This window comes from Microcaecilia unicolor, chromosome 5 (genome assembly GCF_901765095.1).
Source record: "Microcaecilia unicolor chromosome 5, aMicUni1.1, whole genome shotgun sequence".
Lineage (NCBI taxonomy): Eukaryota > Metazoa > Chordata > Amphibia > Gymnophiona > Siphonopidae > Microcaecilia > Microcaecilia unicolor.
Window position 1 is genome coordinate 359,502,639 of NC_044035.1, and position 14,562 is coordinate 359,517,200.

The following is a 14,562-nucleotide window of genomic DNA, read 5'->3' on the forward strand; positions in this document are numbered from 1 at the left end:
CACTGCTTGCCCTGGGATTGGAATATGGGTTTCTGCCAGGTACTTGTGACCTGGTCCTGGACTGGCCACTGTTGGACCATTTCTGGCTCCTCTTTTAGTTTTGCAACCATTTATCTCCCTTTTGTCTGCACTAGTTTTCCTTTCACTCCAGTTTCAGAGCAGCCCACGCACAGGATCTTCAGCAAAGGCCTCCTCCACCCAGTCCTCCCCCTCCCTGCTCACCTCGAAACCCAACTGTGGGCGGGGCGACGGGGGCAGCAGCCAATGGCGACCCTTCATCTGGGCGGACACATGCTAATAGCTCACCTGGTCTGTTTGAAAGGTCGAGAGGGGCGGGGCCGTGGGAGGAGCTTCAGTCTGTAATCACCGGAGCCCGATCCCTCGGGAGCAGGAAGTTCTTATCCATAGCAAAGTCCGACATTTGGGATCAGATCATCCTGTGCCATGAGCGTCCGCTCCTTCTGTGTCCTCCTCTGCCTCCTTTTGCAGGTAAAGGTGCCCCGGGGTTGGGGCAGCAGAATCCCTGTAAGCGATCGGTTGCCCTAAGTGGGGTGGTTGGAGGGCGTTTGCGACTTTGGAACCTGCCAGATCTGGGGGTTCACTGCCCCCCTCCGCCGTCCCTATAGGTTTGTCGGTCGCTGACCCTTTCCGATGTTCTGTTCCTTTGCTGTAGTGCTGCAGCTAGTGCAAGTTGTGCAACTCCCCTCCCCCACTGATCTCTTTATGCCTTTTGTCTCCGGCCAGGTGGGGCGAGGTTCGGGGGCGACAGAGCCGTGTGAGCCCGGTTTCAGCTCGGACACTTACACCTTCCCCGTGGCCCGGAGCCCGGTCAGGAGCGGAACCGTCTTGGGCAGAGGTAAGATGCGGTGGTGGGTCAGCGTTTGGACTGGAGGGGGGGGGGGGATTTGAACTTTCCAGCTGTCTCTAGTAATAGCTTCTTTGGCCCCCGGCCAGCGTCCTGAACTCGTGTGATGACCCCCCCCCCCCCCCCCCCCAATACTGTTCTACTAAGACACACATGCATTCTTGTATCCCACTATTATCCCAAAACAAGTTTCGGTTCAAAGTGAATTCCAATTTACATGTTGGTGGAGTTACAATAGTGTTGTGCAATGTGTACTTGATGTGGTTATCATAGAGTTTTTGGAATGGAAAAGGTAGCTTTTGTGTTCAGTTGTAGAGTTTTGGTGCTGTCTGTTCATAGAGTTTTTCAAGAGGTAGATCTGAAAGGATAATAACCATCTTCACACTGTTTACTGTCAAAATTAGGCCACAGGTTCATTCATTTTGAACATTAAATGAGTAAGTTACATAGTAGATGACGGCAGTTAAAGACCTGTACGGTCCATCCAGTCTGCCCAACAAGATAAGCTCATAGCCTAAGGTGTGATGTGATATTTGATATGTATACCTGATCTTCATAACGACATCACCCGAGCTACATATAATAGAGCAATGTTTTCACCACCCGCACCACTCAGCCCAACAGTTAAGCAGCGCACAGGACCCTTAACCCCCCCCCCCTCCCTTAACAGCAAGGGCTAATCGATGACAAGGACCTCCATGCAGTTGATCTGGTTCAAATGATCCCTGATTGGAAACGTGATGATCTTGTTGTGATACTTGTTCTCGTAGCTCATCCCCTATGAGCCAATGCCTTGTAGCTTGGGTGTCCACCAGCTGCGACCAGTACATGAAGTCATCCTGACTTAATCAAATTACTACAGGGCATAAAGAAAACTTAAGATAGGGTGGGAGGGAAAAAGCCACCTATGAGGAGCAGGGAGAAAAGCCCATCCCAACAACTGCCTGGGCAGTCATGGTCAAGGAATGTAGCTGAGTTCTTCTATTCAAATTTAAAGGACCAGTCTTGCCTTGCCCCACTGCTCACCTATACCCATCCTCTCCCCCCCCCCCCTCGCTGCCCTGTGCCTCGGGCTAAAGTTTCCAGATCTCAGCTTCCTGGATTTTCCAAAAGCCAGTAAACAACTCCCCACCCCCAGATCAGACCTCCATCTAGGTGAGTTGTCCATCCTGAGGTTAACTCTGTCCTTCAATTCAAGCTCCTCTAATGCAGCCTGAGTTTTTGCAAAACCTGCCCTTTGCTTCCTTGGTTAAAAATAGATGTAGACCCAAACCCTACATGTGCTGTTTGAATGTAGGTGTAGCTGACGATGGTAGGGTGGGGGAGTTTTCTACTGAGCTATTACTGTGCTGGTATCTGCTTATTGACATAATGGGGACTGAGTTGGCATGGATTCAGCAAAGGCAAGTCTTGTCTTAACAGTTTATTAGATGTAATTAGAAGGTGTAAATAACCTCTGGATACAGGTGAGCTGGCTGATGGGTGTATTTTGAAGTTTTAAAAAGCATTTGATACAGTCCCTCGCGAGACTCCTTAGCAAATTAAAAAGATTTGGGGTAGGTGGCAATGCCCAGTTGGGGACTGGTTAAGACGGGGAACACAGCAGGATTAAATGGTCAGTAAAGTGTCCGTAGCGGAGTGTCCTAAGGCTCTGTACTGGACCTCTGTTATTTAATATATTCATGTATTATCTGGAGATAGGAGTGAAATGATCACATTGGCAAATGATAGAAAATTATTCCAAGTCATAAAATAAGAAAAGAGAAGGGTAGGGTTTGCAGAAGGATCTTGCCAGAAACATTTCATGTGGACAAGAGATAATTTGACCCTTGAAAATTTCAGGACGATTATTCATTGTTATTCTGCATTTGAATTACTGTAGCAGTCTATCTCTTGGGTTACCTAGAAAAATGTTCAGGTCTTCACAGATACACGTGTGGTAGCATTTTGTGTGGCTTATCGAAATTTGATCACGTGTCCCCAACCTTGGTTGCAGAATTCAATACACGATGATGTTGTTAGTTTGTAATGTTTTAAAGAAACTTCCAAAATAAGTTTCTAATTTTAGAATAAGGACTAATTTTAGGGTTAGAACTCAGCACTCTGTACCATATTGTGTGTTTTGTTCTGTTGCATTTTCTGTGGTGTATTGTTATGATTTAATAAACTTATTATAAAATTTAAAAAAAAAAAAAAAAAAGAAACTTCCATTGGAACATTATTAGTCAAGTTTGCACCTGCATTATCCATCCAGGCCTTTGCAATCTGCTTCATGGAGTTTATCGCATGGAGTGGAGGAGTGGCCTAGTGGTTAGTGCAGTGGACTTTGATCCTGGGGAACTGAGTTCCATTCCCACTGCAGCTCCTTCTGACTCTGGGCAAGTCACTTAACCCTCCATTGCCCCTGGTACAAAATAAGTACCTGAATATATGTAAACCGCTTTGAATGTAGTTGCAAAAACCTCAGAAAGGCGGTAAATCAAGTCCCATTTCCCTTTCATTCAGGTCACTTATTGCATTAAGCTGTATATTAAATTTTAAATAAATAGAAACATGGTTTTTTTTATATAGCAGGACCAAAGACTTGGAATTAATTTCCTTCCTCTTTAAGATCTAAGAGGAATCTGGAAATGTTTAAAAAGGTTCTGAAATTTTGTTTTATTTCAGCCTGCATTTGACGATAAACTGGCTAAGGTTTGATGCTGGGCATTAGGGCTGATAATGTTTAAATTCTTTGAAATATATGAAATGCTGTATGGTTTATTTGATATACCACTCTTTCATGGGGACACGGCAAGGCAGTGTACAAGCAAACAAAGTGTATGAAAGAAAGGAACGCCATTATTTGAGAAAAATATAAGAAATACAGCGGCACTCGGAGAGCAAATACATTCACACTCTGAAAGTGAACCTCAGTGTAGGGACAGGCTTATGAACCTCAACATGTACACGCTGGGAGAGAGGAGACATGATAGAGACGCTTAAATATCTCAAGGGCATTTATGTACAGGAAGAGAGCCTTTTTCAACTGAAGGAGCGCTCTGGAACGAGGGGGCATACGATGAAGTTAAGAGGGAATAGGCTTAGGAGTAATCTAAGAAAGTATAATATCACGGAAAGGGTGGTGGAGGTTGTGGAGTCGAGGACTGTGTGAGAATTTAAAAAGACGTGGGATCGCTTAGGAAAGGGAAGAGTTAGGGGTTACAGATGATGGGTCATATGGCCTTTATCTGTTAATATCTTTTTGAAGGTGGGGGGTTCCAGAATTGTACACAATATTCTAAACGAGGTCTCACCTATATGGGCCTAAATACACAGAAAATGAGTCTCTTTCTTTCAATTGAATGAGGGGGCAGAGGATGAAGGTAAAAAAGGGGACAGACTCGGGAGTAACCTGAGGAAAGACTTCTTCACAAGAGGGTGATGAATTCATGGAACGGACTCCCAGTGGAAGTAGTGAAGATGGAGAGGAATGGGTTGTGGATGGGCTGACTGGATTGGCCAAATGGTCTGTCTCTGTTCCCCTGTTTCTGTGTAACTAGAGAACAAGAAAAGCAACACAAAGAACGCCAGGTCTATTATGAAGAAAAAATATCACGAGGTGACAGGTGTATCTGACAATGATGGTTTCCTCTGGTGAATCATTCAGCTTTAACTGAAAAGAAACGACCTGAGAAATCTTTTGGAAAGCTCCAGATGCAGCGTTCTATTAGCAGACGTTTAAAAAGTAAATTGGGACTTATTGGCAGTGTTTTGCAGAGGGAGTTGGGTTGAATTCCTGGCTCTGGTTTGGTCAGATCTGGGAATGCAGTGGTTACAGCCCCTGAGCGAGGCTGAAGTTTCCTTCACTGCTCAATATTGACACTTAATGGCTAGATGTAGGGTGCACAGCCATGTCCAGGGGTAGCTTGTGGCTGTGACCGTTGGGTTGATTTAGTAGACGGATGTAAATCTCCATGTTGTTGAGATTGAAGGTTTCTAGTGCCGTAGCCCAATAGAGGCTGGTTCTGATTGGACTGGAAGATCAGAGGAGGAGGAGGGAAAATAAATCCATGTAATATGGTATTTATATATGTACATAGCAAAATGTCCTTTCGCTTTGTGTTGTGAAACTCCTGGCACGAGCCCGTCTCCTGTCCTTAATATCGCAGCTGTAACCCTAGATGTGGCCTTGTATTAACTGAACGTTTGCCAAAGTCTTTGCTCTATTTTTACATTAGAAAAATAATTGTTGGACATATATTACTGTGTTTAAGCTCCTGCAGTACTACAGAACGTATTTGATCCCTTTGCTCTGTCTGTCTGTCCTAGGATTTCCAGATCTGTCCTGGGAGGCTCTTTGCACCCTATCAATGACAAATGTTTTCTGATGTTGCATATCTTGACCCCTTGCTCTTTCTCTCCTTGCATTTTGGATCATTCTTCTGGCTTTAGGGACTGTGTACAAGTCTCTTTTCGGATAAATGAAAGCCACAGTCTTTTGGGTAGGTTTATCCTAGTCTGAGTAAACCGATAAAATAGTTACTCATCGGTGAGTCGGCCTTGGTAAATAACCACATTTAAAAGCTGCTGCTCTTTAAAGGAAGGAATAACTCTGTTACTTTCTACTTCGTTGTCTGCATTGTTCCAGGTTTTTCTGTATTCAGGAGGCTGAGAGAACTTACAAGTTAAGGTCAAAGAATGATGCCCAATCTTGCTTTCTGTAGAGCCCTTGACGATAAAGGGAACGAGAAATGGAACTTGATATACTGCCTTTCTGTGGTTTTTGCAACTACATTCAAAGCGGTTTACGTGGTGTATACAGGTACTTATTTGTACCTGGGGCAATGGAGGGTTAAGTGACTTGCCCAGAGTCATAAGGAGCTACATTGGGAATTGAACCCAGTTCCCCAGGATCAAAGTCCACTGCACTAACCACTAGGCTACTCCTCCACTAGCAACATTCCCTGTAGAATCTGAAATAGTAGCAACCACTAGGCTACTCTTCCACTCCTTGGTATTCTGGAATCTTGCTATTCTTTGGGGTTCTACATGGAATGTTGCTAGTGGAATAGCAACATTAACATTCCATGTAGAATCTCAAATAGGGAAAGGGAACTGGGACTTGATATACTGCCTTTCTGTGGTTTTTGCAACTACATTCAAAGCGGTTTACATATATTCAGGTACTTATTTTGTACCAGGGGCAATGGAGGGTTAAGTGACTTGCCCAGAGTCACAAGGAGGTGCAGTGGGAATCGAACTCAGTTCCCCAGGATCAAGGTCCACTGCACTAACCACTAGGCTACTCCTCCATTCATTCCACCAATAAGAGCCAACCTCATCAGTGATGTCACAATGGCTTGATTGCCCGATACTTGGCTCACTTCTACTCCTCCACTAGCAACATTCCATGTAGAATCTCAATAGTAGCAACCACTAGGCTATTCTTCCACTCCTTGGGATTCCGGAATCTTGCTATTCTTTGGGGTTCTACATGGAATGTTGCTACTCTTTGAGATTGTGAATGGAATCTGGTTAATGGGACAATATACTGCCTTTCTGTGGTTATTGCAACTACATTCAAAGCAGTTTGTATAGTATATACAGGTACTTACGTGTACCTGGGGCAATACAGGGTTAAGTGATTTGCCTAGAGTCACAAGGAGCTACAGTGGGAATTGGACCCAGTTCCCCAGGATCAAAGTCCACTGCACTAACCACTAGGCTACTCCTCCACTCATTCCACCAATAAGAGCCAACCTCATCAGTGATGTCACAATGGCTTAAAGTCCATTGCACTAACCACTAGGCTACTCTTCCACTCCTTGGGATTCCGGAATCTTGCTATTCTTTGGGGTTCTACATGGAATGTTGCTACTCTTTGAGGTTGTGAATGGAATCTTGTTAATGGCACTTGATATACTGCCTTTCTGTGGTTTTTGAAACTACATTCAAAGTGGTTTACATAGTACATACAGGTACTTGTTTGTACCTGGGGCAATGGAGGGTTAAGTGACTTGCCCAGAATCACAAGGAGCTGCAGTGGGAATTGAATCCAGTTCCCCAGGATCAAAGTCCACTGCACTAACCACTAGGCTGCTACTCCACAATGGAAAAGGAGCAAAGACAGGACATTGGACAACATTGCTAACAGTCCTTATTCAACAATGAGCCAAAGAGTTCAGACCCAACAGTGGCCATCTTTAGGCGATTTATACCTGCATCAGGGGTCATATATATATAAACAAATTTCAGTTGGTGATGAACGTGGAAAACGTACAGACGGTGCAATCTTCAAATATCTCCTCCACTGTTTGTTTTTGTTGATTGTTTTGATACATCACCTTAGTTGCATGGACAATTCAAAGCATTTGCATATAAATATAATCCTAAAAGAAAAAGGAACTCTATAGCGTGACGGGAAAGCACATTCTATTGCTCTTGGAACTCTTTGGTTAATTGTTCAATAAAGACTATTGGCAGTTTCTGGTGCCCTGACTTTACTCTTTTATCTTTGTTCCGCTGATAAAGATAAGGCAACCCAGCTAAGCAGAAGGGATTCAAGTGGAAATAAGGAATATCATATTAAATTATTAGCAGATGATACAATGTTGCACCTGAAGAATTCAAAGGCAGTGCAGGAAGACTCATTCGGATTACAGAAGAATTTTGCATATGTTTTTTCATGGTTGAAAATCAATTCTGGTAAATCTAGTGCATTTTGTCTAGCAAAAAAGGTGCCAGTACTCAAATGCCAGGCCACCCTTCAGGGGTGGGGTGATCACTGAGGGACCCCCACCCCACAATAGCCAGGACCCCTGCAACCAGTCATAGAATCTATGACGAGGCAGAATTGGTGTGTAGAACCTGAGCTCTTTCATTAAAATAGGAGAACCATGGGTCAAGTTTAGCAGACAGTGGAAAAGGTGCCGGTACTCAGTACCCCCAAGTACCCCCTCAAAAAAAAGCCCTGGGTAAATATGAAGTAGTGAAGGTTGGAGAAAGGAAGCCAAGAGGAAGGGTGAGCACTCGGGTCCCTGAATTATCTAGGGCTACATCGCAGTCACAACCCCGAATCGGTTTATAAGAAACTTTTAATAGAGATGGAGCGGGTTCTGTCATCATTTGGCAGAGTGACACTTGTTAATATGCAGATGCTCCAAAATGTTTGTACTTAAATGCAGACAATGTTCACATGGTTAAAGTTATATTAGGAAATTCACATGGAATGCAAAAAATCCGAGAACCAGCAAGGTAGGGCTGGGAAAGATAAGGGAAGGAATGCGCTACAGGACGTATGGTTATATAATGTAGTGGTTTTTTTTGAATGAGATGGATCCACAAAGCTTATACAGGAAGGCCTAAATTTGCTTTATGGATACAAGAAATTCCCTAACAAAGAATGAGAGATTCATGCAGGTGAGATCCCCTTTCTTTTGGGCAGTGGTGGCAGAAAGGAAGGAAGGGTAAATAGAAATTCACCCTTTTTACAGATGGTAGGAAATGTGGACTTTGAGTAGGCCAGAAGAAGTCTAGGTTCCAAGAACAGAGGACTAAGGGGTGTAAAGATACAGGGCAGCTTGCATCATTAAATACATGTGTTCCCGTCACTTACCCAAGTCCAAGCAACGTGGGATATCCCAAATGCATGTTTGCTACAATTTTTGTATTACGAAATTCTGGCGGTGAAAGAGTTCCGTGGAACCTGAGATGGAAGGGATTTTTAGAGTTGACTCCATCCTGGATTAGCTAATTATTTGGCTGCATCAGGGGTCAAAAGACAATCTTGCTTCTAGATGTATCTGTGAGCAAGGCGTTCCGTTTTCAGCAGCAAAATAAGTGTGCCGCATTTATATCATTTTTTATAAGGCGTATAAGATTCATGAAGCAGCTATTGATTCATTTCTACTGTCATCTAGAAGCAAGATTGTCTTTTGACCCCTGATGCAGGCTGAAACACAGCTGTGTCGGGTTCTTCAAATGCTATTGATGCTGCCAGTAAAGAATCATCTGGTTCCTATATGTGATTATCGACTCCACTTTTTGTTCTATTTGTGGCTTGTTCCATTCGTGGCTGATTTTTTTTTTTTCCTTCTGTGTTTTGTAAAGTATTGGAAGAGAACAGAGATTAAATTACTACTACAAATCATTTCTATAGCGCTACCAGTCGTACGCAGCGCTTCACAATTGAACATGAAGAAAAGACAGTCCCTGCTCAAAAGAGCTTACAATCTAAATCGGGACAGACAGACAGGACCAATAAGGATAAGGGTAGAAGGACACATAGGAATGATTCTAAATGGAATGTTGCTACTATTGGAGATTCTACATGGAATGTTAATGTTGCTATTCCGCTAGCAGCATTCCATGTAGAAGCCTGCCCTTGCAGATCAGCAACGCGGCCGCGCAGGCTTCTGTTTCTGTGAGTCTGACGTCCTGCACGTATGTGCAGGACGTCAGACTCGCAGAAACAGAAGCCTGCGCGGCCGCATTGCTGATCTGCAAAGGCAGGCTTCTACTACTACTACAAATCATTTCTATAGCGCTACCAGTCGTACGCAGTGCTTCACAATTGAACATGAAGAAAAGACAGTCCCTGCTCAAAAGAGCTCACAATCTAAATCAAGACAGACAGACAGCACAAATAAGGGATATGGGTAGGACAGACAGACAGGACATAAGGGGAAAGGGACTATTGAAGAGAGGAAGACAAGATAAAGGTTACGAGCAAGTGATAAGTTTGGAATTAAAAGCAGCATCAAACAGGTAGGCCTTTAGCCCGGATTTGAAGGCGGCCAGGGATGGAGCTTGACGTAATGGCTCAGGGAGTCTATTCCAGGCATAAGGTGTGGCGAAACAAAAGGAACGGAGTCTGGAGTTAGCGATGGAGGAGAAGGGTACAATTAGGAGAGATCTGCCTAGTGAATGGAGTTCCTGGGAAGGAGTGTAGGGAGAGATGAGGGTGGAGAGGTAGTGAGGGGCAGCAGAGTGAATGCACTTATAGGTTAATAAGAGGAGCTTGAATTGTATACGGAAACGGATAGGGAGCCAGTGAAGTGACTTCAGAAGAGGGCTGATATGGACATAGCGACTTTGGCGAAATATTAATCGTGCAGCAGAATTTTGAACAGATTGAAGAGGAGAGAGATGGCTGAGTGGAAGACCGGTGAGAAGCAAGTTGCAGTAGTCCAGGCGATTGCTATTGGCAATTTTAATGGTGAAAAAGAGTGATTTTGAAGTACTGACGTATTTTTCTCCTCCATCCAATTCAACGGTGAATGAATGTCCTACATGAGACGCACCTTGGAAGCTGCAAATTTATAACCATTTCTGGTTCAGCATCCAGAGATGCAAGAAATGAGACAGGAGGACCCATAAGGAAAGGGGAAGGGGGGCTGGGGGAGACAAGTCTGAGTGGCTGTGCTAAAACTGAAGGAAAACCCAATGGGGATAAACGATATTCATTATAATTTTTTTTTTTTTTTTTTTTTAAAGAGGTGAATATAAGTGACGTCTGTGTTTTCATCTGGCCACGTTATAAAAGTTGTGTGTTGTACTGTCCTGTGGTACCAATAAAGAATTTCAGTTGCGAGTTGCACCCGAGGACCGTTTGTTCTGTGCCAACCCTTTTTCACATGGCATTGTGTGTGCACGTCACAGCGTCCTTTTAAAACTCGGAGCACTGTGTGCACTGCACAATTTTCCTTTGGTTAATAATTGAACATCAGATGGAAGCAGGAAGCAAATGCTGTAGCTTTGATGCATTTTACCAACGAACTCCAAGCTCAGCTCGGTCTCTGCATGGCTTTCTGTTGGAAACAGATCCGACTTGTGAACTGACTAGTGCAATTCTAGATAATATACCTTATCATACTGTAAAGATGTTTTCTAGAATATTATAAAACTCGCAATGAAATACTAAAGCTGTGATCCAGGCAGTGGTGTGCTGGAGCAGGCTCTCACAGGCTCTCGAGAGCCGTTTGTTAAGTTTTTAAGAATTTTGGGAGCCGGTTCTCCATGGCTACTTTAACAAATGGATCCCAAAATGTGGGCTTGGGCCCCTCCTGAATTCTCTTTTACTTTGCTGGCGAGAGAGAGCCCCCTGTTAACAATTTACCAGCACACCCCTGGATCCAGGGTTTGTTTTGTAGCCAGAATCCTGATGCAGATTTCTAAAAAGAAAATAAAACCAGATATACAGATGTATTTATGTGTAGCGCCCCCTTTAGGCAGTCTCTGTTGGTCCCTTAGGGTGTCTTTTATGAAGCCTCGCTAGCGGCTTTGAATGGGCTTTGTCGGCATTGCTGGGGATTGCTAGTGCAGTTTGATAAAAGATGCCCTTCCTCTCTTGTCACTCTGTGCTTTCACCCGGGGAAGGAAAGCACCAGCAGGTGGGACCACCCTCTTCTCTCCAAAAAGACCACTGTGAACAAGGCTTGCTAATAAATTAATTCAGTTTTATTGATCTAGACCTTCACACAAAAGCACAAAAAGCAGTTTACAAAAACATAATAAATTACAATAAACACAGTACATAAAAAAAAAAAACAAAACCTAGTAATGGAAAAAAGAGCAAAACGCAACATTAACACAAAATGTTTGAAAAGATAATCAAAACAGCCATGCCTTGACTCGCTTATAAAATCTCAACAGTGTAATCTGAATTGGTTATTTATTTCCCGCCTTTTTGAAGGAATTCACTCAAGGTGGTGTACAGCGAGAATAAATCAAACATAAGCAATAGACAACTAGAGCAGGAAAAATATTCAAACAATAGAAAGTATGGTATAGTATGTTACTTACAATGTCAACACGTAATAAAACATTTTGATAGATAGCGTAGGGTGTAAGCAAAGATTGAACATATAGATTGATAAGATAAAATAACAGGAGAGGGACTAGTTTAAAGAGAGTTTCAAATGGGGTCAGGAAGGTGTTTGAACATTAGCTTAGGGTAGGATTTAGAGTGTCCCAAAGCAATGAAGCTGTCGCAGTTCAAGTGACTGATTAAGGAGGCCCAGTAGGAAAGCTGATTGGTGAGGTGGAAGGGGAACAAAGCCTGGTAGGTAAGGTTACAGTGCCTTTCTCTGATACAGTTTGCGCCCATGGGGAAAACTGATTTACCTGAACCTGGTGGTAGCAGTATGAAACCCAACCAACATAAGTGGTCTCGACGAGCTATAATAGATGTCGACCAGCCTCGTCAACGTGACTGCTAGAGCTGGACGGGCACCCTCCATGTTTTCAAAGAAGGGATGCATCTTCTCATAGAGGCAACAGAGACCTTTTCCAGAATTGAACAATAAAACCAAAATCCTAACTTCCCGCCGGTTCCATTTTATAATGCCATAAAAGCATCGCAATTTCATCTCTATCTGCCTTCTCTTTGACAGGAATATTCCTTCATTGGGGTAATGTCTCCAAACGGGTTTGTTTTGTAATACCACAATAGAACTGAACCTCACTTCTAAGCCAGGCTATGTGGCAATGCGATCTGTCTCTCTAATTCACTGCTAAGTACTTGCATGGTGTCACAGCTTCCTTAGCGAATAGGCAACTTATCCAGGCATGCCTGGAAATTCTTTTGAAATCCAGCCTGGGAATATTTCTGTATCTTTATCTGCATTGTCTTGGTCTCTGACTGCATTTATTGGTATTTAAGGATCTTCTCTCTCTGTCCACCTGATTCATAGAATAGTCACTTGTAACTAACACCTCTATAATGATGATTTGTCATTTCTCTCCTTTTACCAGTCACGGGGGGGGGGGGGGGGGGTGGGCATGCTACCTTGGTATTGGCTTCAATTTTGGCTGAAACTGTGTGGCGGTTTTCAGCTGCAGAATGGGTTTCAGCCAGAACCACCCGATTTCGATCGTCCTCTAGAAGGAGTGTTACCTGCACCGAGTGACGGGTGCGACTCTGGCCACCTTATTAGGCGGAATACATGGATTATGCGGGTCTTTATCTGCTGTCATAGAAATGTCCCAAGTGATCACCCTGTAAGAGAAAGGTATATGAAACTTATCTTTACAGACTTCTGTTCTTTATAATTGGGTGGAAAGGCCTAGGGTGGAAGGAAGCTACTAGAGAGGTGGAGAAATAGCCAAGTTATGAATGCTTTCCCCCTTCGGAACAAGACTTAACAGCACACCAGTGGAGGAGGGGTATCTTAGAAGCTAATGAATTAATGTTTTAAACAGTGGGAGTGATACTGCTGTATCAGATGGGAGACTGGTGGGATGATCTCAGGAGCTGTAGGGAACAGCACAATTATATGCTCGATGTTAGTCTTGATCATTGGGAAGTTAAGGGAAAGGAAATGGACTTGATATACTGCCTTTCACAACTACATTCAAAGCGGTTTACATATATTCAGGTACTTATTTTGTACCAGGGGCAATGGAGGGTTAAGTGACTTGCCCAGAGTCACAGTGAGCTGCAGTGGGAATCAAACCCAATTCCCCAGAATCAGAGTTCACTGCACTAACCACTAGGCTACTCCTCCACTAGCAACATTCCCTGTAGAATCTCAAATAGTAGCAACCACTAGGCTACTCTTCCACTCCTTGGGATTCCGGAATCTTCTTCTTCTTTGGGGTTCTACATGGAATGTTGCTACTCTTTGAGATTGTGAATGGAATCTTGTTAATGGGACTTGATATACTGCCTTTCTGAGGTTTTTGCAACTACATTCAAAGTGGTTTACATAGTATATACAGGTACTCATTCATACCTGGGGCAATGGAGGGTTAAGTGACTTGCCCAGAGTCATAAGGAGCTGCTGTGGTTATCAAACCCAGATCCCTAGGATCAAAGTCCGCTTAACTAACCACTAGGCTATTCTAGGAGTGTGTGTGGAGCGATAAGCACAGCTCTTGTGCGCATGCTCAGTCAGAACCAGAGGCGGTGACAGGGACGGTATCGCCAGGCAAATATTTAAAAAGATGGAGCTTTTGGGATAATTTCAGGACCAATACACAGAAGTGCGAAAAATCATCACCCTGTCTGGGAATGACAAAAAAAAAAAATCTTGTCACTTATTATTAAACGTCATTGTCACCGTCATGCCTTGCCCATTCCCCACGAAGCGTGTACAGGTTGGTGCATGAGAAGTCTTTCTTCAGACACTCTAACGCCAGCGTTAGGTTTTCAGCGGTAAGGACAGGGTTCGGTTTGTGCTCTTGTTTCTGAGCATCAGAAGGGAATAGCTAAGGACATTATTTGCATAGAACTAAGCGCACAGAATGTTGGGTATTATTAGGAAAGGGATGGAAAACAAACACGAGGATGTTATAATGCCGTTGTATCGCTCCATGGTGCGACTGCACCTCGAATATTGTGTCCAATTCTGGTCGCCGCATCTCTAAAAAGATATAAAGGCATTGGAGAAGGTGCAGAGAAGGGCGACGAAAATGATAAAAAATGATGGAACGACTTTCCTATGAGGAAAGGCTGAGAAGGTTAGGGCTCTTCAGCTTGGAGAAAAGGCGGCTGAGGGGTGATATGATAGAAGTCTACAAGATAATGAGCGGAGTAGAGCGGACAGATGTGAAGCGTTTGTTTACACTTTCAAACAACAACAAAACCAGGGGACACAAGATGAAGCTAGAATATGGTAGATTTAAAACAAACAAAGTTTTTCTTTACTCAGCGTGTAGTTAGACTCTGGAACTCGTTGCCGGAGAATGTAGTGACAGCAGCTGGCCTTACGGAA

At 43.6% G+C, this 14,562-nt stretch overlaps 1 protein-coding gene across 1 annotated transcript in view; it reads left to right on the forward strand.

The window, feature by feature from the left end:
- Positions 1-383: 383 nt before the first annotated feature.
- Positions 384-14,562, forward strand: part of CDH1 (cadherin 1) — a 104,573-nt gene continuing 90,394 nt past the window's right edge. Inside the window, exons 1-2 of the mRNA XM_030204643.1 lie at positions 384-489; positions 745-856. Coding sequence (XP_030060503.1) covers positions 445-489; positions 745-856 — 157 coding nt within the window. The 5' untranslated portion in view covers positions 384-444. The remainder of the gene's footprint in view (positions 490-744; positions 857-14,562) is intronic.